Raw genomic sequence first — 22,655 nt, 5'->3', positions numbered from 1 at the left:
GTTATGGGTTCGATCCCAGGATCACAGGCCACTGAAATAACTAATAAATATAATGTATAAATTAAACGTACTTTGCGTTGCTTTGGATAAAATTGCCAATTGCATTAATGTACGATCACTTCTCTACTAATATTAATACTACAGAATACTATAATTATACATGAACAAAGTGTAGTAAACAGGCTAAAATACTATTAAATAATAAAGTACTATTGAATTTCAAATACTTCATTTTAAAATTTTATGATTTAAATGCTAAAGTATGCTTTATTTTTCATGTGGCGTGCGCGCCACGCCCCCGACGGGAGTTTGTGTTCGTTGTCAAGGAAGCGAGTCAATGGTTACCAATATGGCGTAAATTCTGCTATAACGACAAATGTAGATAATTTTAGGCTGCTTACTAACTAAAAAACAATGCTAGGATTACACGAACGTGGATTTGTACCAGACAAATGCAATATCGGACTATAAAAAAATTACAGGTAGTAAATCATCATAGTCATTTATCTGCGCTGTCTTTGTTGTTGACTGTCGCACTTGCCACTCTTCGTCTTTTTTATCTAGGCAACAATATTTAATTTAATCAGTTTTTACACGTGTTATTTGGCGATTTCAACATCAATATGATGCGGCTTTTCTTGTTTGGATGAGGTCTGTGGTGTGTTGAAATCAGTCTTTGTCATCCTGATATATCTGGGATGCCAGCCCTCAAGGACAAACTTCACTACTCGTATCCTTTTACTCTGACAGAATTACAAGCATGTGTTTTGAAGGTTATTGTGATAAAAGTTGCAGCTACTTAACTAACTATTTAACTTAAGATCAACACAGCATGAAACATTATTCTTGAATTAAATTAATATTTATTTAAGGATTTATTTAGTTTTCAAACTGTTATGTTTTTGTCCATTACTATCTTATGTGCATATGACCAAATTGTCTGTATAACAAAAATGCATATTGAATAATTTATATCACAATAATTATTTCCTATAAGTAACATCAGATTAGGTTTACATAGAGATACTGGAAATGACAGGGAACTGCTGGTACAAGAACAGAGGTACTGTAGGTCTCTGGCCCGCAAACTTTCCCTGGAAACAAATCGCAGACGAAAGTAAGTGTCCAAAATAAATCAAAATCTTGAGCAACTATATTCATCACGTAAAACACTTGTAACATATAAGCACTGTGCTGCGTGTATTATGCTGCCTCTAGAGACAACAATAAAAATATAGTTTTCACCTATAGCATGCACCTATACACTACACAATTCTTAATTAAATATTTTAGCGGGTTGAATTTGAGAATAAGGATCAAATGAGTGTCTAGACAAGGGATATGAGAGCCGATGCATGCTGTTAATAGCGCAGTCTGTCTTTTGACCCAGTCAATCTTTATGCACATTGAAATTAAAGCTACCCAACAGGACACAGATACTGTTATACAATCCTGTATTTGTCAGCCAAGATTTACCAGCTTGAAATAGTAACCTCCAACAGCAAGAGCAAAGGAACATCACTTAACAAACAACAGGACTGGTGTTAAGAACAAGTGCTTGCTTATCCCACAGATCTCAGATACGGACACAGATCTGGTTTATTTTAAATGTTACTGTGTTAAATTTTAAATGTATATGTTACTGTTTCTGTTGCGATTAAATAATCTGTAATAAAGGAGGATAGTGAACATACCAAATTAGGCGTAGCATGCTCAAAAATGTGCATATATGCATTTAGTCTATAGTACCGTTTTAAAGGAATTTCCCCAATTTTAGATGCAGTTCGGGCTGAGAGCTCAAGGTCTCAGTAGCATAGGCATGCATTCGTGCTGAGCCATTACCAAATTGATTTCGCTGAAATGCCATCTGTTAGAGAAGGCTCGCGTTCCTGTTGACCCTAGAAAGTAAACGTGAGACATAATGAAAGCTTGTGCAATGAGCTGATATTGCCAATTAGATTAAAGTCTCATTTCCCTTCTGATTCAACTGGCACATTTGATATGCAGCGTGCAGTTGCCAAAGTTTCTTGATACTTACAGCATCCTAAAACATTAATGCATGTGATCTGTGTGTGGAGTTATTTTAAGCTTTAACTGTGACATAATAAAAAGTGAAATATTAAAGAAATATTCTCACTGTCCATGTCAGAGCTCTAGAGGATAAAAGGAAACAGTGGGATGCTCAGGAGCAGAGACTGAGAGAGAACGTTCTGAAGCAGCGCCGCCAAAAACTCCAGGATGCCACCGAGAACTTTCAAAGAGCTCATCTTCCTCCCTCCCAGAGGTCGAGACCAGGTAGGTTGAATAAAACGGGCCCACACTAATCCGTGTGTCTGCATGCACTGTATATCTTTTAGCTATTATTAGGTTGGCATGTGCTGTCTTGTCTGACATTAAAACAAAGTGATTTGGTTTTGCAACAGCCTTTAAGAGAAGAGCACCCAACCTTGATGAAGCACTTAATCATATTCAAGGCACTTCACATTTATACAATCATCAGTCTCCATTTTTGTCCAGTTGCTCTACTATTAGCAGGTAAGTCACTCTCATCCCAAAACATGGCAATAATTGTTTATTGCTTTAAAAAATGCATACATTTTGGTAGTTGTGTGTAGTATTTTTGATCATTGAAATTATATTTTGAGAACAAATGTGTATATTAGTACAGTAACAATGGCAGTCTATGCAGGATAAAAAAACTAGTAAATCAAACCTAGTTTGACTTAACTGTCCACAAAGCATTGCATGCACAGATTACATTGTGAATAAGTAACCAAAAGTTTATCATCTTAGATAAGTTCAAGTAAAAACTTGTTTTACTTTCACATTTCTGATTTTAAACCCTCTAGTATCTATATGCTATAGTCTTCCAATTTAAGGGCATTCTAGTAAACAAGTTGTTTCTTTTCAAGGTGTCACCAATTTGTTTGTATTTTGTGTAAAATATACTTTTAGCACAACCAAGAATGCCAGGCTGAGGTCATTATTGTGTTTCAGTAGCCGCACTTCCTCCCCAAAGCCTCCAGGGGTCGCCCGTCACTTGCGTGCCTTGTCTGCAGCTGAGGCCTACAGCAAACTCATGCACGAGAAGACCTTTAAAAACAATCAGCCGCTCTTCTTCGATGAGATTGATCATAAAGAAAAAGAGCAGGCCAATCTACAGGTAAATTAATATACACAAATATGTATATGATATCCTTAAACATACTTTATTATTGTAAAGTTTCAGGGCTTAACAATAAGCATAGTGTGCAACAGTTTCAGGACAGTGTTGCATTTGATGATCCCCCTGCAAATGTTATTGTGATGTATTAAACAAGGCTGTCAGATTCTGCTAAATATGTCATTACCACATGTAATAGTCTTGGAAACATATTTTGGACAATTTTAAATAAACATTAGTTTTGAATGCTTAGCTAAGCACAGATTTAGATTGTATTTAATTTTTTTGCAAATAAATATATTTTCATATATAATTTTTTGCTTTTATCATGGGTTATTTGGCCCCTGGCAAATATGAAAGGGTTTTTTTAGCCCTGATTGTATTTAAAGGAACACGCCCACATTTTGGGAATTTAGCTTATTCACCGTATCCCCCAGAGTTAGATAAGTCCATACATACCTCTCTCATCTCCGTGCGTGCTGTAACTCTGTCTGACGTAGCCCCCGCTAGCTTAGCTTAGCACAAAGACTGGAAATGCATGGCTCCAGCTAGTATACTGCTCCCAATAAGTGACAAAATAACGCGATCATTTTCCTATTTATGTGTTGTGATTTGTATAGTCAAACCGTGTACAAATAACAAGGTGATATGAGACACAGCGATCTTTTAACAGTATACATACTGAGAACTATATTCTCTGAAGACGAAGCACTGCCGCATGGGCGGAGTGATCTGCTCGCAGCACACGAGAAGCCCCTGGTGAGGAGCAGAGAGTTCGGTCAGAGTTGTGCAAATCACTCCGCCCATGCGGCAGTGCTTCGTCTTCAGAGAATATAGTTCTCAGTATGTATACTGTTAAAAGATCGCTGTGTCTCATATCACCTTGTTATTTGTACACGGTTTGACTATACCAATCACAACACATAAATAGGAAAATTATCGCGTTATTTTGTCACTTATTGGGAGCAGTATACTAGCTGGAGCCATGCATTTCCAGTCTTTGTGCTAAGCTAAGCTAGCGGGGGCTGCGTCAGACAGAGTTACAGCACGCACGGAGATGAGAGAGGTATGTATGGACTTATCTAACTCTGGGGGATACGGTGAATAAGCTAAATTCCCAAAATGTGGGCGTGTTCCTTTAAAGAATATTTATATATTATTTATTTATGATAAAGTTCTGCAAATGAATAAAGTATTAGTATATATTTCTGGGTTGTGGCCGTTTTGTGTGGGAAGTCACATGATGTCTTTGTAATCAACTGCCTTGTCCAGGTGACAGTTCATTGTGTTTTTTGTATGTTGCAAGAGGCCTGTTGGCAAATTTGGTACAAAAGTGTATGCTAAAAAAAACGACGTAGCCTTAGGCTCCTCCTGCCATGACATGCTGCAGCACCTTTAAAATGAAGTTTTTTAAAGAGATGAGCTCAGCCTGAACATTTTTCCGTACAAATCTGCATACATGTCCTTCTTATTCATCGATTTCATGTGACATCACATCACACAGCGGTACGGGTGCCATTTTCAGGACAAATTACAAAGAAATTGATTAATGTTTTACAATATCCCCAAAACTATAAGCGTTGTCAAAATTAATTGTACATAAAATACATGCAAGTTTATGTTCTGTACATAAACTTATATGCATTACCATATTACCTGCACTGGCTTGGAGCCAGCATATAATTTAATGCATTGAACTCATATCACAAAAAAAGGTAATAATCATATTTGCAGTATCGGTCTCATGATTAGGTTTTTTTATATGTTAAAGTCTGTACACTAATGTTGTCAGACTTATGGCAATAAATGTCCCATACACCATAATGACAGTAATTTCCTGGAGCAGTTTCCCGAACAGGGTTTACATTAAGCCAGGATCAAGTAACATAACTTAAAAAACATTACGCGTGTGCATCTTGAGAATGGCACCATTATATTTTTTAAGAGATGTGATTGCAAGCTGTTTTCAGTTAAAACACCTCAACCGTGCATTTTAGTATTGGACTAGACTTAAGTCATGTTTGGGAAACTGCGCCCTTATGTTTAAATTTCTGTCCCTCAGAAATGCTGCAACATGATCTCCAAAAGTCACTCATTCCACCAGTTTCCCAGCATAAGTGGTCTAATATGTTTTTTTATTGATTTTCAGGAGTATCTCGATACCTCACATAGTGAAACGGAGAGCCTGTCTAGTCTGGACAGTTTAGAGAATGGAGCCAAATCAGTCCCTAACCTGGTTTCTTGCTCCCATCAAAACACCAACTGTGCCCAAACCTTCACCCCCCTCATGGATCCTATTAAGTTCCGAGACCCCCAAAGTTTAAGGCAGTCCAACAACCTACGTTCACCACCCTCCTATCCTGTAGTAAAGAGTTTCTTAGAGGATCTCTTAATCCAGGAACACAATCTCAATTTACCTTCACCCAGCGCTCATGAGTCAGCAGATGGATTTGGGAGTCTCCAGAATCTTACAAAAGCAACAGAACGGTGTAACCTGAGGGACCAGTCACAGATCATTGACACCCAGTCTGCTTTTGGTTGCCAAAAAGAGTTGATTCAGCAAGACTTTGTGGCTAATTCAGAACATATGACTCATTATAATGACAGGAACGATGCTCAAGAGAATATTTTGAAAGACAAAGCATCTGTGGTTGCCCACTGCAAAACACAAACCGTGCCAGATGCCACACCCTTGGAATTCTCAAATCTGAAGACAGAATCCAAAGTGCAGACACAAATACTGGAGGAGAAATATTCGAAACATTCATCAGAATGGCAGACGGCTCTTCCAGCCAGCAGATGCGAACACAATGATGGTTTATACGAAACCTTTGCAGGTGCTGCAGCTCATCTGGGCACGATCCCTCGGACTGATCAGGTCTCAGACACGCAGTGTTCTTCAGAATCACATCAACACAAACCAGATGTAAACACTGCTGCAGGGCTTAATAGAGAATCTAAACCGCTGACCATGGAGGAGAGTGTAAAAATAAACCCCCCAGATCCAAAAAATGGAGCAGAAATTGATAAATTGGCAACGTCTTGTATGTCTAAATCATTTAAAAACTCAGAGGAATTAGCGGAGCCTGTGACACATCCTTCCACTAACAGCGCCAATGTCCGATTCCTGAAAGGGATTCTTAAAAACCATTTAAAAACGAAATCAGGAAATGTCAAGCACTCTTACACTCCCAGCCATTTACTTTTCACTAAAGAAGTGGCAATATTAATCAGGGACAGCGTTGAGCTAGCCAGGGCAAAAATCAATGAACCAGAGCGAAATAGGACCATTAAGAAGAAACTACGTTGGTTTGATGAGGTGAACAGGGCTGAGGGCGAGGATGTGGACAGAGTGTTTAAAGACCCCAGCAAGCAAACATTCGCTAAAAGCGGGCATCAGCAGACCCATAAACAGTTCTCAGCAGATCACCAGCCGGGTTTGCGTGGCTCACACTGTGTGAATTTACTCACAGGGGTATCAAAAAACATCTTCAAGACCTCCAGTGCCCCTGCAGGGTCCACTCAACAGGCTTGGGCAGATGTAGGGCCCCAAGAAAGCCGTACACAGGAGCCCACCTCTCAAAAAGGAGGCCCATGGACTCCCCGGAGAGTGCGTTCAGCCAGAGCCGGCTCGGGTTCCATTACCTCCCGGGCCAGGAAGGGCACTATCATCAGACCGCAATCTGCCAGGGAAGCACAACATGTGGCCAAGGCCCAGGGGAAGATCTTCGTGCCTCGTCCTCCTCCAAAACTAGAAGTTGACTTTGCAGAGTCCACCACCAAGGCAGGCTACGGTGATGACGGGGTACAGAGCAAACCTGGCGTGCCAGTGGACCCGGCCTTGTACAGAGACAATCCAGATAGCCAGACAATAGCTCATCAGCCTATCCTCAAAGCAGATAAAGATACTTTCTGTGCTGCAGTACCACCTTACCATACCCACACCCATCAGACTGCATCGAAAGGCACATGTTCCCTCTCCCCTCCAAATGTTTTTGTTGAAAATGCCAGACGCAGGTGTGGAGAGATCGGAATTTGTTTGGATCGGACTCCGACAGATGAGGAGATCACACTCCTTTGGCATGGAGTTCGGAGTGCTCTAGCCAGGAAAGATGGTAAAGCAAAACCAGACCTTTTCAGTTGTCCAGCCCCACCTACAGTGAATTGGTCCAAAATCCTGTTTTATATAAGTGTATAGACAATATGAAATTTGTTAGAATTGGCTGTAATTGTAAGTATTTTCACTTAAAGGGATAGTTCACTTTAAAATGAAAATTCTGTCATCATTTAGTTTATTCATCCTCATGTTGTTCTAAACCTGTATGAATTTCTTTTTTCTGATGAACACAAAAGAAGATATTTTAATATATGATGGTAAACACACAGCAGATAGTGACCATTGACTTCCATAGTAGGAATAAAAAAATATGATGGAATTTAATGGGTACCGTCAACTGTGTGCTAACTAGTATAAAACAAAATATTTTCTTCATCATTTATCACAATACTTCCAAAATATTTTTTCCTACTATGGAAGTCAATGGACACTATCTGCTGTGTGTCAAAATATCTTCTTTTGTGTTCAACAGAAAAAATAAATTCATACAGGTTTAGAACAACACGAGGATGAGGAAATGACAGAATTTTCATTTTAAGGTGAACTATCCCTATAAAGTGTGCAGACAAATTACTTCACACTTCATTACGACACGGTTTTACAGGTTTGACTATAATAGGTTTCACATCAGTACTTCTTTTTTGTATTTATCCTTTAAAGGCACAATATGTAAAATATTTGCATTAAAATATCCAAAAACCACTAGCACAATTTTATATACACTAGTCAACATTTGAAGTGGATCAAAAACATTCATCAAAGTTGTCCCAAGACAAGAACGGGTATGGGTATTGGTTTTAAGACACATTTTATGAAAGGTGGTGATCCAGTTCAAATGTTGACTAGTATATTTTATACAATTATTTTTAACCCAGCATTGGGTCAAAAAGAGACGAGGCCAGCAGCTGGATTACAGTTAACCCCAAAAAATGTATATTTGACCCAAAAATGGGTTAAAATAACCCAGCATTTTGGGTTGAAACAATGGGTTAAAATACAGGCATGTCCATTTTTAACCAAATGCTGGGTTGAAAATAACCCAGCATTTTTTAGAGTTATCCCAAAATGTTTCCAACAATATTTGAATCCAGAGAAATTGGCATTTTTAACCAGTAATGTCCCTTCTGTCGACACTGTAAAAAATAAAAGTTGGATCAACTTAAAAGGTTACATCAATTGGTAACAGCAAAAAATTAGATTTTTTTTCAACTTAAATTTTCTAAAATTGAAATTGAAAATGTTTAAATATTTTAGGTGTTACCATTTAAAGTTTTTTTTCACCTTAAATTTTTGTGAGAAATGAGAAAATTTAAGTTAATAAAACTTTTATTATGTGTCACAAATTGAAGTAAGTTTTATAGAGCAGCTTTCACTTTTTACAGTGTATGTAGCTTGTCTGATGTGTGGTGTCATCCTCGGTTTCTTCTTTTACCAACATAGAAATGGTACATTGTAAAAAAAATTGCGCTTACATTTTTAAAGGTGGAGTGCACAATTTCTGAAAATTTCTGAAAAAAGGGAGTCGGGCCGACTACCAAAACACACTTGTAGCCAATCAGCAGTAAGGGGCGTGTATACTAACCGACATCGTTGCCTGGGTCGCGTATACTGGGGCGGGTCTATCAAAAGATGGTCCAGATTCTATTCGGGTAGGGGCGTGTTTGTTTAGGTGTTTACAAAAATGAGCATGATTTTCAAATGTCAACATTGGCTTTCAGAGATCATGGACCCTGCCTTTAAGTATAATCAACTTTGCTGTAACTTATAAAATAAAGTTGAATTAGCTTAACTTATTATATATACAACAAAATAAATTAAGTTACTCTCGCAATACTTTGATGTCAAATGCTGGCTAATCTGTGCAGCCAAACAAAGCTCATGGCAAATATCAATCTGTTGCATTTCTATTAAGCAACTCTGTTAGCTTATGTTATAATAGTAATAGTTTTAAAATCTTTTTTTTTCATTACCTCATCCATGAGCATGATTTGTAAGTCCCGTCCTATTTTTTCTATCAGCAGTGGAGGTGAAGATGACAACTCCCATTATTTAATGCCCCGCCCCTTTACAGTGTCATCAAGATACTCGACTGTTGTTGTTTTGCAGTCTCTATCATCGAATATTACATGTTGTGCCTGTAATGCAATAAAGAGGAATGATGTGGAAAAAGAAACATTTTTAGTTATTCACATATTACTTAACTAACAGTCATGGACTCAAATAGCTTTCCATGAACTTTCAACACACCTTGTCATACAGTTAAACGAGAGGCTATTGAAGGAACTAAGCTCAGCAAGTTCAGCAGCTTCGAGATATTTTCCAGCGTCTTTGTAAAAGGCTTTTTACTTTTGGATCAATAGAATTCGTTTTCTTTGGCCCTTTGCAGAGCAAAGTAGAACTTGAGATTACAGCTCCGTTGAAAAAGATTTATTTAATGATGGATTGTTGCTCCTTAGTGTTCATTCATTTTTATAACCTCTTAATTTCCAAAATTTACAGGACAGAGACTGCAAAAAAGAAGATAATTTCCATTGAACTGTCCTATCTTATCCCCCTCTGAACTGACTTAGGTGACCCCCAAATTTTTTTGGCTCACAATGGCCTGTTGTCTGCTTCGCCTCAAGCCTGTGCCAGCCTGTCCCATGTTACTATCAATGGTGATAGTCTGATCAGCGGCGTCAAAGGAGTCTCAAGAATGGGCGGCTTTTTCCTGTCTTCCTCAAACGGTAAGAGGACAAATGTTTGGGTAATTAATGCCATCAATTGGCTCCTTTTAAGGCATTTAGTTCCTCAGCAGTGACTCTGGCGGTGCAATCTAACTGATCAAATTAAAGGCATCTTATTTGCTTCACTAGAGTTGTTTAGACATTACAGCTGCTGTGATTACAGAGTTTAAGTGTGGCCCTTGTGAACTGAGCCAATAAAGGACACTATTGATGGTAAAATGATCTGATAATTACTGATACTGTATGTGCTTGTTGGATTTGCTTGGAACTGGTGCGTTTTTAAAGAGTTTTCTCTGTGAATCAGTGAGGAGTCCAATAAGGAGACAGTTGGTGGAGAGTAACATGGTGAAGAACAGAGCGGCAGCAGACAGCAGCCGAAACCAAACCGGAGGAATAGCGCAGAGAAAGAACAATTTACTGTATCAGGTAAGCACACTTACACATGCTGTGTAACACAACTGTTGAGTTTGGTAGGTAAAACTTATATTCATTCTCAGAGGAGAATTGACGCAGTTACCACAGACATTGCCAAGACATTGTGCTGGTGATTATTTTAAGACATTTGACAGGTTAGTTGTGCATTTAATGAAAAATAATGCATACCTTCAGAACATTTCTCAACCAATCAGAATAAAGCATTCAACAGCCCCGTGGTATCAATATTTGTATATTCAAATCAAAGTCTAAAGCTGTGTGCACACCGCAAGCAACTAGCAACCATGGAACGCCAGATTCATTTCAATAGAAACATGCCGATTTCTGGCGAACATTGGCGACAGGAAGTGAGCGTGTCCAGCTATACCCAACAAAGATGAGAACAGTTCAACCTTATGCAAATGACAAGCGACTTTCTGGATCAACAACCAATGGCCTCGTACACACTGCAAACTTTCGGGAGTGACAAGCCGTTTAAATGCGGGTGTGAATCCCCTAAATGTTCATTTTATGTCTGTACAGAACAAGACTCACTTCCGAAAATGTGATGATTGACACAGAGATAACCATAGCAACGTTCTGCCGTCTCGCGTGCTTTCAATCACAGCTTGACCAAAATAATTTAACAGCGTTATGTTTTGCAAAAAACCTCCCTCTTGGCGTTGTGTATTGTATGCATTTGTGAGTCTGCTCCACAGTGGGCAGCAGTCTTGCAGTGTTGCCAGGTCCGCATCTTTTTTGTAGGTACTTACCGTTTATGGCTTTTGGCTCATGAAGCGATCAAGTGTGAAGGTGCGGTCCCAATATTTTGATCTTTGAGGTAAAGCATTTGGATTTATTTTGGTTTTTTATTGGATTTTTCTTGTTCCCTGTTTTTATTTTTGTGCAAGATCTGCCAACACTAGTCAGCAAACGCTCGTGCCTCTGTCATTTTCTGCACCACGCATACATAAGACTTTTTCCATTTCTAGGCATTTATTTTTTCAGAAGAAAGACCTGTCATGTCCATGATGCACGTTTAAACACTTTATTAACTACTAATTGTTCAGTTTGCACTTGTCACTACCTGCGTTTTGTGGGAGTTCATTTGGTTGTTGAATTCGGTTGTCAGTCCCATAAATGACTTAACTGTGTGTGTACAGAACAGGATTAAGCATTAAAAGGTGAAGTGACAACCAAATTAATATGCAGTGTGTACGGGACCAATGAGAGTGAAGCAGTGGAAAGACTAGCAAAACACAACTGGCGCTGTACAAACATAGTCATGTTATCATTGACTTTTACTAGAGTTTATTTGGATTGCCATAAATCATGACTCTTTACATTTACATTAATGGAAAGAACTTTTGAACTTCTGCTTATAAAGTGGGACTAACCTATGCTGGATTGTTTTAACCCATTGTTTGGTCAAATTTAAAACATTTCTGGGTTAATTTAACCCTTTTGATCCAGCACTGGGTTGAAATAACCCAGCATTTTAGTGTATGATGCTTTTGATTTATCTTTTACTTTTCTTGGATTATATTTTGATCAGGTGTTTTTGTTTAACAGGTCACTGTGCCAAAAGCTCCACACCCCGATAAAAATAATCCCGTGGACAATGGAGGTACCAAGAATATTATAGTTTGATATATTTATATATGAAGAGCTCAGATGTAAAAGCATCTAAATGCCACCTCTGTCAAAAAATTGATAATTATATTAACCAAATGCTCTCCACACGTATACGTTAATCAAAATTTTCACGTAAAATCTGTTTAAACACAGCCTCAGACCATTCAGAAATATGGTTTGTATGCATTAATAGTTTGATAAAAAAAAATGCTAATTGATAAGAATTTATGCCAGATGCACTTAAAGGGTTTTACATCTGAACTTTTCATTAGGTCTATTTTTCAAGTTCAGTTTCATGTGCAAAAACAAATCTTGTCCCAGAGGTGACAGACGGTGGTCATGATGCAGTGGTCCAATCCCACAGGACTTGCAACGCTCCAACTGGTCCACAGAACCTGCAGTCTCTCAGCATCAATACTCTCACAATGGAGGAGCAGAAGATCTTGCATTCACTTGAAAGACTCAATCAACGCCTACAATTTCAGTTTATTTTTAAAGACGAACATTTAAACATCACAGTCAAAGTTAATATGTCTGCCACAGGTTTTTAATCATATAATTTTAAACCACTCTAAATTTGTATCTCAGCCTTAATTAAAAACAAGTCAAGCAGTGCCTTTAATTTGGCTCTGTGTGAGTGTTTCTTGTTTTAATGTTTTCAAAATGGCAACGGCTGTGTTTGTTGGCATGTGCAATTGCCTAAACGCTTCCACTTGATTTAACAGATGTGAAAGATACAGCTTGTGGCAACCCAGCAGTGAAGGGCATCTTTAACTTGGCTCCTGTATTTGTGAGTATTGCCCATGCAGGTGTTCAGATCATACCTGTAAATCCTCTCGTTTTTTTCTCAGGATTATCATGTATTTTAATATTCTCTCCCGCCATCATCCTGTTTAAACAATTTCCTGTATTTCTCCCTTTAGTCTCCCTACAAATTTTTTTTGCTACATTCACCTCCGGTAAAGCAGGTGGTAGTATTACTGTAACACATTAATCAAACAACACCCGCCAATGAAACAAGAAAAAGAAAAGTTTTTGTCACCAATGGGGTATGAAAATGTTACATTCAATTTTCTGAATTAAGTGATTAAAGGGGCCATGGCACAAGACTTTTTTAAGATGTCAAATAAATCTTTGCTGTCCCCAGAGCACATATGTGAAGTTTTAGTTCAAAATACCATATAAATAATTTATTATAGCATGTTAAAATTGCCACTTTGTAGGTGTGAGCAAAAATGTGCCGTTGTATCCTTTAAAATGCAAATGAGCTGATGAAATTCAAACACTGATCACAATGATGGTGGTTTGTTGCAATTAAAACTCAATTGTGCTTTTCTCTGCACTAAATGGCAGTGCTGTGGTTGGATATTGCAGATTAAGGGGTTATATTATTATAATAAGAGCTCCTTATGACATCATAAATGCCAAATTTCAACGACCTATATTTTCATGTGCTTGTAGAGAATGGTTTACCAAAACTTAGTTACTGGGTTGATCTTTTTCACATTTTCTAGGTCGATAGAAGCACTGGGGACCCAATCATAGCACTTAAACATGGAAAAAGTCAGATTTTCATGCCATGGCCCCTTTAAGAAAAAGTAAACTTATTTTAAGATATTTTTCTTACCCCATTGGCAGTTTTTTGTGCTTTTAAGTTTTAAACACAAATTTACTTTATTTATTTATTTATTTATTTGTATAAAAACTAAGCTTATTTTCTCAGGTAATTTTGCTCATCAAGAAAATGCATCTTGATTTAAAAAAAATGTAAATATTTCTACTAAAAACAAGACAAAAATACTAAGAAAGTCATTTTTAGTTTAGTTAGGGTTTGGGAAATTGTTGGCAGATATTGTTCAGATGAAGTGATCTGTTTTTGCGACCTAATGTGACCTCTACTCACAGATCTGTCCCCCTCTCTTCCTCATCTCTTCCTTGCAGAACCAGCCGGGCGAGAATGTGGGTGTCGCCGTGCGTAGGCGAGTAGTCTCTGCTGACAATCGCACCCAAACTCAACGTTATTGACTACACCTCCCATAATCCACCACTCCCTCAGCCTCGTCTCGGGATGCACTTCAAACCTTGTGGTTGCACACTTGACATTATTGAGACATATTTAAATGATACGGAGACTACTTATCAGATATGTATACTTATTAATAATGGCAGTACAGTATATTTAATGCATATTGTGTTGTTCCCCTTCTAATTCTTTATTTATTTTTTTACCTTAAGATTGTATTTTCTCAGAAATTGTACAAAACTATACTATATTTTTATTCGAAATAATCTTGACTGTATTCATGAAAAATAAATGAGTCAAGATTTTTAATTTTTCATTGCCAAGACAGGATAAAGGGCTTTGTTTGTGCAGCTTGACCCCAAGTCAAGTATAAATTAGATGCAGATTTACATTGCGTGTGTGCCATAACCACGGCAGGTTTTTCTGGGTGTGTGTATTTTAGTTGTACTGTATAGCGTGTGTGTTATTATGTATGTTTTTTTTTATCTATGAGTGATGTTTTTTATGTGCAGCAGCAAAGTGTGTGTTTGTGCACTCATTTGAAAGCTTATTTAGGTGTGTGAGTTGTGTGTGACATGACAATTGGGTGACATTAATTACTACGCTTCATTGGAGACTCACCGCACTGGTATTGCAGTGTAACAAAAAACTCAACTGTTCTGTGACCTGCTGCTCCTATCACGTCACCACCCTATAACTGCTAAAACTGCTCACATCAGATTATGTCACGTAACCCTTTCCTGTTTAGATAACAATGACTTTGTATATCTGTCTGAGGAACGTATTTAAATTAACGTATACTAAATCCAAAAAGCCTAAGAACGAAGTCTAACACCATAAGTGGAAATGCTTATAAAATGTTATATATTTAAAAATGTATAATAGAACAATGGTAGCATTGTGGAGATCGAACCCAAAGAACTTTCAATTTAAATCTTGGATGAAAGTGTCTTAAAATTGTTCATTTATATCAATTTCATTTATATATATGTTTTATCTTTTTTGCTTCATTGACAAAATGGACCCAAGCTGTGAAAAACTTTTCAAATAACACTTTTAAAGAATAATGTGAGCTAAATCACATTTTTTAAATTGTAAAAAAATCACCAAACAATGTATGAGTGGTTGAATTGTGCTATAATGGTACTATTGTCAAAATTTCAAAGATGTGAAAGCTTCATTAAAGGTGCAGTGTGTAATTTTTTAAAGGCTCTCTTGACAGAAATGCAAAATAATATACAAAACTATATTATCAGGGGTGTATAAATACCTTTTTGAACAGTTATGTTTTTATTACCTTAGAATATGCCATTTTTATGTACATACGAGGGTCCCCTTACATGGAAGTCGTCATTTTGTGCCACCATGTTTCTAGAAGTCCTTAATGGACAAACTTTTTTCCTTTTTTTTTGTCCGGTGGCGGCTACTGAAGCTTCTCTATGCGTTTCAAAAGCGAGGGGTGAGTAGTGGACTGAGCCGTTGGTTGCAATTTGCAATCTCACAACTAGATGCTTCTTAAATTTTACACACTGCACCTTTAAATAATTTAAAAAGGTATCAAATGGTCAAATATTGCAAATGCTGTTTATTTTATTGCTGTTTATGAAAATGTGGAGTTCATAGCTAAATGAGTAAAATGCTGTGCATAACAATGCACACTGTGTATGACATTGGAAAATGTGCATTGTGTCTAGCTCAAGAAGCATCATAATGGCCCATTTGCAATGTGATTTTGTGATCAGATGAAACCAAGACTGAGCTTTATAGTCAACATCCTAGCACTATGTGAAAACTCTCAATAGACTCGATGCTAACTGAAGTGCACAGCAAAGTATAGAGAAGTAGGTGGTTGCAGCTGCTTTCCATTTGTAGGGATGGTGGAAAACTAATAGAGCGCATCATTTTGTTTCAGTCTGCTCAAAATAACTTGGTGAATAAAGTAATTGTGACTATCTAATATCGATTAGTCAAAATCCTTATATTGATCAACTTGAGTATCTGTCGCATTTCAATATTAAAACAGTACCGTAAGCTATTTAATATATCTGTTGTTAAAACAGTCAATAACACATTTTAACAGGGTGCAAAATACTTACTTGGGCTTTTCCAAAATGCCAAAACAATATAAAGACATTTACTTAAAGGTGCAGTGTATATATTTTAGTGGCATCTAGTGGTGAGATTGCAAATTGCAACCAACAACTCAGTTTACAGCTTTGCTTTTGAAATGCTTAGCTACGGTAGCCGCCACAGGACAAGCATATCACTGTTGAAGATAACTTAGTAAAAAGGTTTGTCCGTTAAAAGCTTCTGAAAAAACATGGCGGCACAAAATGGCGACTTCCATGTAAAGGGACCCTCTGGGTATGTAGATAAAAACGTCTCATTCTAAGGTATCATTATGAAAGGTCTTTATATTGATAATATAGTTCTGTATATTATTTTGCATTCCTGTCAAGAGATCCTTCTAAAAATTACACACTGCACCTTTAATATTCATATCTTATAAACATAATTTCAATGTACAATTGTTGATTTAGTAGCAACAGCAAAACAAAAACATGTTCCGTCACCCTTTCTTTTGTCTTTCTTGCTGGGTTGCTGTATTAATTGAATTCAATTATTAACATGAATACACGACAATGTTTACCTAACTGTTCATGCAAAAGAAAGGAAACAAAACAATAACTTCATGCTCATGACTGGTTAAAGATTTGCCTGCGTTCAGCACAGTTAATTTCTGGGAAGGGTTCAGTATCTTCTCCGGTCAGCTTGCCTTGGCTTGTTGCAGCGGGTGGAGGAGGTCTCTACACCTTTGAAGAATTTGGCAGTGATTGCCTTCCCTCTTTGAAATCTGACGGATTGAAATGTATTGCAAGAACACACTTGCTGAACAGGTTTTAGAGTCATTGTGCATCTGTACTGAAGGGTTGTTTCTCACCTAAATTTCCACTTGACAGTGGGAGGCTTATTGGATTTTTATGCTTTGTATTAATGCCATCGTCTTGTATTATTCTGTTATCAAACTTGGTAAAGTGCACAAATTGCTGCAATTAAAACTTAGTGACTATATTTTTTGTTATTATTTAATATCACATATCCATATTTCGTGCTTTCATTTTATTGAAAGTTATGTTTATTCTAGTGTTATTAAAGGGTCGACTACATTAAACATAAAAACATTGCTCTAGTTGGGCGTGGTTCCTGGTACTTAAAATCTTAAAATTACTTCTACAGACTACTCTGGAGCAAAAAATTACCTTCTTTTATGACCCTAAGACTCTCTTTAGTTTATTAAGGATATTGCTGGCATATGAGCTCAGTTAAAATTATAAAGTCACTTTTTCACACTAGTCTGAAGTGAATAGACACAAAGGAAAGGGCGTGGCAGTTTTCTTGTCTTCTTTATAACTGGATCCGTCACCAGTCAGTCAGCACTTGACAGATTCTTGTTATGCAACAAAACATTGCAATTAAACCATCACACTTTCAGCAGACTGGGGATTAAGCGATAAACTAGCAGTTGTATTCATGCAGACTGGTGATGGCAAACTGTAGAGACTTCCACATTTAGCAATTTAACATTACAACAATGATGACAAAGAAAGCTTAGGAGCTGATGAAAGAGATTGTTGCTTTAATGTGTAATCATCTTATATTTAAAACATTATTTTATATAAAGTTATAGTTATATTACATTTTAAAAATTAACACAAAATAAACACATTAATATGTGATTTTAATAAGTGATCAAAATGAAATGTAATTATGAAGTCCTTGTAGTCTGCATGAAAGACATGTGAAAATAAATTGTTGTTGTTAGTCACAATATTGATTTCAATTTCATTACTTAATCATACTAAACTTTTTTATGCTTAAGGATGCAAATATTAGAATTGAATATCTAGACATTAGAATCTAATTAGACCTTCAAAAAGAGCCATTGGATCATAGTGGCGCACAAATGTTTCAAATTGTGAAAACATATATTTTTTTTGCTAATTTATAGTTGTAAAAATGTACAAGATTCTTCCATCTTATGGATGAAATGTAGCCTAATAATTGTTTTTAAAAAACATTGTTTTTAAACAATTATAATAACACTGGCAGGCAATTGTTTTTCAGCACTTCCGTTTCTCGTGTAACACTGATGTCAACAATTGTCACAGGCTCAAAGATGTTGGGACATGTTGACAAAATGATCGAGTTACCAGTGGGATAGCTAAGTGGGTGGTCTCCCCCAGGGTTGGGCAGGGCAGCCCCCACCCCCCAGAAAAACTCAAATACTGCCCTAATCATTTTGGAATATTTATAACTTTTTAATGATCTCAAATGCACTGTTTCCTAAATCAAGACAGCATTTTTATTATATTTAGAGATAAATTGGTCCTAAAAAATTGTGTTTTATAGTAAAGTATGCCATAAAATCCTGCCAGGTTACGATGTAATGCAGTGATGATACAATAGTATGATAAAGTAAAAAGGATGTTTTAACCTACGTGGTGAACTTAAGAAAAGTAATGAAAATATGGCATTGTACATTTATTATATGATAAGTAAAGTTTAATATTGATAAAATTCAGAGCAGTATCTAAATTACAGGGCATTGACAGAAACTATATTGTGGTTAATTATATATGGCCTGTAGAGACAGTTCATGATAGGGCTGGATATTGGTTGGCTGATTAAAAGGGAAAAGTACAAAGTAACTTTTTTAATCCATTCATCACGCCCTTACAGTTCCCCCAGGGGATTAAAAAGGGTTTATAATCAGTCACTCAATGTTATATGTATGGGAAAAGAGTTGGGCTCAGTCTTGACAAAATGATTTCTCAATGGACCGGGAAAGCTCATTTGCATAACAATTATGGGAACTGCATGGAACTACTTTTCTTCGGTTTTGTACAGAATGAAAGACAATTTATTTCTTTATTCATAAAGAACTGAGTGCTTGAACTTCACTGGTGTATTTTTGTATAATGGGATTTAATCCATAGAGAGTGGGACAGCCTAAATATGAATGAAAAATAGTGACATCCCCCCAAAAAACACAAAACTTACTGTCATGCCTGACTACTTTATTATGAAAGAAAAGTCAGTATATCAAGGGTGCTGATAAGGGATTGGCCTATTTAGTAATACATTTTAAATACCTGGCTTTATATATTTCAAAATAATAATGCAAAAGCCTGAAATAAACAGAATGGTTAATAAATATATATTTGTAAACTTACTTAATTACTGACTGTTACAAAAAATAAAAGATCTGTGGGGCGGAGTAAAATATTTTTTTATACTGCTATAAGCTATAAACCCCACAAGGAAAGCTTGTTGCTCAATGCCTTTCGCTGAAGCCCCTCCCTCTCTGACTCAGCGGTCACATGACTCATAAAGTTAGATGTCCTGCCCAAACTTTCAGAAGTTAGGAGAGAAAAAAAAGTTAGTTAGGTTAGTGAGGGGGCTGTGATTTTCAATGCGCAGTACAGTCACTACCAATGTCTACCTTAGAGGACCCGTAAACTTTTGTAAAAATCAGACGGACACCGCTTAAAGAGTTCAGACACTTCAGAAGAAGTTTAAAGGACAAAGTTGAGTAGATATGCGCGTTTCCAGATTTATTGGGGTGTTCTCAGGAGCAGAAAAACAGCGCTCCCTGCTTTTTTTCGCAAGGCTTGGATAATTAATAAAGTGGACGGACATAGAAAGGGGTTTGGCTGTTTGGATTTAACTTTTTGACGTTTTATGGTCGCGCTCGACTGTTAACACGTCGGACAAAACGAAGAATAGAATTCCTGCAGATTACAGTACATTTTATTTGGAGCAATGGACCCGAGCCAGCACAACCCTCCAGTCGGCCATCAGATCGTCCATGTTCGGGGAGACTCTGAGACCGATCTGGAAGCTCTTTTTAACGCTGTGATGAACCCGAAAAACACCATCGTCCCTCCTTCTCTGCCTATGAGGATGAGAAAGCTGCCAGACTCCTTCTTCAAACCACCAGAGCCAAAGTCCCACTCCAGACAAGTAAGACCACCCCCACAAAAACCACAAACTTTTCCTGTGCCTGACATTGCAACCAAGCGACTGGGCCAGCTGCATAGCTTCACGCGAGTTTTTTAGAAAAACTTGTAACTTACGCTGCAAGTCAAGCTTCGTTGATTATACTAGGAGTCGTCGCGAGGCCAGCAGTGTACTAGATGGAGCGTGACATCATCCTCTGCAGTGCACATTTTGTTCCTTTAACTAATTTAAACTTTTTGTTAAAAACAAAACAGATTTTTGCGTTTTAAATATTTTTCTCACACATTCCTAACTGTGTAACTATGTTATAGTTTATAAATCACGTCCGATTTATACACCGAAAGTTAGTTTCCAACACTTTCCAGTACGTTTCAGGTAAATAAAGTTGAATTGAGAAATAGAAATCGGCTACTTTAACACATGAGGAGAATTTAGATAAACGGGACAGCTAGTACTAAGTCGTTTTTAACAACAAACGTTACACGAATCATTAGGTTTTTCTCGATCTTGGATTCACATCTTGCGCATGCGCAGATATGAACTCCATTGGTACAGGAGGAGGTTGAGTTTGCCGAGTTGCCCTAGGACAGCCCGTTTCCTACACAGCTCCTCCTTAAGTCTGCTGTGAAGGCCACATCCGTTTCTTAACCTTTTGTTATTGTAAAAGGAGCTGATAAATCTATCAAAAGCGAAACTTAACTTTGATTAAAGAGGACAGCAGGGACACTGAGTAAAAAGGTCTTCTTGTTACTATTACAAGTTTCAGTGTTCTGTCATTTTATTCGTGTTGGAAATCATTTTTGTTGTTGTCCTAGTTCACATGTGCTCAAACTTTCCTTTCAACAACATGGAAAATATGACTCTCACTAGCCCCTCTAGTACACTGTGTTTTTGTGTGTTCACGCACATGTGTGCAGACATATTTGGGTTCACGTTTGTGGTGCATGTGCATAGTTGGTAGATATGTGACTTTTACACAATAGTGTGTGTTTTGAGCCTACCCCTGTAGTAACTTGCTTTTTTCCTATTATTTTTTAATAATGTTAATTCTGTAACCCTCACAAGCCAGCACAGATGGAGGTACTGCTGGTACCCTCACACCCCATCATGTCCGGGCACACTCCTCCCCAGCCAACTTGCAGCTGAGTGCAGTTTCCCCGGGCACATTGAGCAGCCTGGGTCAACCAAACACCCAACCTCAGCACCTCCGCCAGTCCTCTTATGAGATACCAGATGATGTGCCACTGCCCCCAGGTTGGGAGATGGCCAAAACCCCCTCCGGTCAGAGATACTTCCTGAAGTGAGTTCTGATTTGATGTGTATTTATATACCTGTTCTGTTTAATGTTTATAAAATGAGTACCCTTGATCATTCACAATATTTGTTATGGGTATCCAATACTACCAGCACGTTAAAAAAGACTTAATTACAACAAAAATACATTCTTAGAGTTAATAGAAGTAATAGATTGCGCCATCTGTGCTTTTATTGTAAATTATACAAACTCTTTATTGAGGGCGGTAATCCTTTTTTGATCAGGGAAAACTCCCAATAAGGAACTTTTCTCCAGCTGGTTTATAGATCCTTTACTACAGTGTGTTACCCCGTGTGCCAAAGTTTTCTTCTTTGTGTGTGTGCGTGTGTGTGTGTGGGTATTTAGTGCTTCTGCGGATTGGGTTTCAGAGGGGAACAAAGGCCCAGTGTAGCAGCGTAGAATAAGTGGAAGACGGGCCGGCCTGCTAAACTCATCTGCCTGGCCGCAGTTCTAACACAGGACTAAATCTGAGACACAAGTTGAGCCCATTAGAGTTAAAGTGGCAAACGAAACTTCAAGAAGTACATTCCGTCCTTTTGACATGTTATATTTAGGTTCTCATTTATGTGATATCTGCTATATCAAGACTGAATTGATACTGTTCTTTTTGCATATAAAAGTTTTGGGATGTCTGAATGTGTGACCCTCTGACCAGTCGGTTCTAGACAAACATGATTAGTCTCCAATTTACTGTGATAAAATGAAGAGCTTTTAAAACCAGATGTTTAAAGGACGAACATCTGGAGAACATCTGCTTCATTTGGACCAGATCTCCAGGAATTGTGCAAAAGGGGAAGAGGGACAAGAGGGGGGAAATGCCACTTGTGTAGTCGGCTCACAAGTTCAGGGCTAATGTTTTGGAAATGTTGTAACTGCTAATATAACACTGCGGACAAACTAATCGTAAAGATTTAGCTCCAAACTAGGCAGCTAGTTCCCTTTGCTATAACAATATTAGGCCATTCTCATCCATTATGAAAGTACTTATTGGGCAAATAAGACATCCCACTCCTACTTTACTAAGTTGTCTGTGTGTGGGCACTGTTTGATCTTTGCCCTGTCTATACCAGTGCTCAAATGCACAAATAAAAGTCAGAGAGTCCAAGACTTCACTTGTCTGCAGAACCCCCCTCCTTTTAACTTCTCTTTGTTTGGGGTTTTGAAGAAACGGGAGGCTCATTTATTAATCTTTTTTGTTGTTGACCCCAGCTTTGTTTGTGGATAACGTTCCCACAGGATGT

At 37.6% G+C, this 22,655-nt stretch overlaps 2 protein-coding genes across 5 annotated transcripts in view; both read left to right on the top strand.

Moving 5' to 3' along the window:
• Positions 1-313: 313 nt before the first annotated feature.
• Positions 314-14,381, top strand: cep126 (centrosomal protein 126). 3 transcript variants are annotated; one of them, XM_073853523.1, is made up of 12 exons: positions 314-730; positions 1,007-1,117; positions 2,150-2,295; positions 2,424-2,535; positions 2,956-3,163; positions 5,313-7,278; positions 9,851-10,006; positions 10,311-10,432; positions 11,993-12,047; positions 12,377-12,535; positions 12,781-12,845; positions 13,997-14,381. In XM_073853523.1, exons 1-12 carry the CDS (start codon positions 699-701, stop codon positions 14,078-14,080), a joined length of 3,216 nt encoding a protein of 1,071 aa, XP_073709624.1. In that variant the 5' UTR covers positions 314-698; the 3' UTR covers positions 14,081-14,381. The 3 variants fall into 3 exon arrangements, with proteins under 3 accessions (XP_073709624.1, XP_055030844.2, XP_055030843.2); XM_055174869.2 differs by having other exon boundaries at positions 315-730; positions 3,001-3,163; XM_055174868.2 differs by having other exon boundaries at positions 315-730; positions 2,998-3,163.
• Positions 14,382-19,482: 5,101 nt separating this feature from the next.
• The window catches only part of yap1 (Yes1 associated transcriptional regulator), a 31,768-nt gene continuing 28,595 nt past the window's right edge, over positions 19,483-22,655 (top strand). For both annotated transcript variants that reach the window (XM_073853522.1, XM_073853521.1), the window contains exons 1-2: positions 19,483-20,103; positions 21,165-21,399. In XM_073853522.1, coding sequence (XP_073709623.1) covers positions 19,902-20,103; positions 21,165-21,399 — 437 coding nt within the window. In that variant the 5' untranslated portion in view covers positions 19,483-19,901. The remainder of the gene's footprint in view (positions 20,104-21,164; positions 21,400-22,655) is intronic.

This window comes from Misgurnus anguillicaudatus, chromosome 15 (genome assembly GCF_027580225.2).
Source record: "Misgurnus anguillicaudatus chromosome 15, ASM2758022v2, whole genome shotgun sequence".
Lineage (NCBI taxonomy): Eukaryota > Metazoa > Chordata > Actinopteri > Cypriniformes > Cobitidae > Misgurnus > Misgurnus anguillicaudatus.
The sequence above is the reverse complement of the archived record's forward strand: the minus strand, read 5'-3'. Positions and strand labels throughout refer to the sequence as shown.

Coding starts and splice junctions, on each gene's coding strand:
- cep126 (XM_073853523.1), top strand. CDS start 699: ATGCCAGCCCTCAAGGACAAACTTCACTACTC. Junction 12,048..12,376: donor TAATCCCGTGGACAATGGAG/GTACCAAGAATA, acceptor ATCTTGTCCCAG/AGGTGACAGACGGTGGTCAT. Junction 12,536..12,780: donor ACTCAATCAACGCCTACAAT/TTCAGTTTATTT, acceptor TTGATTTAACAG/ATGTGAAAGATACAGCTTGT.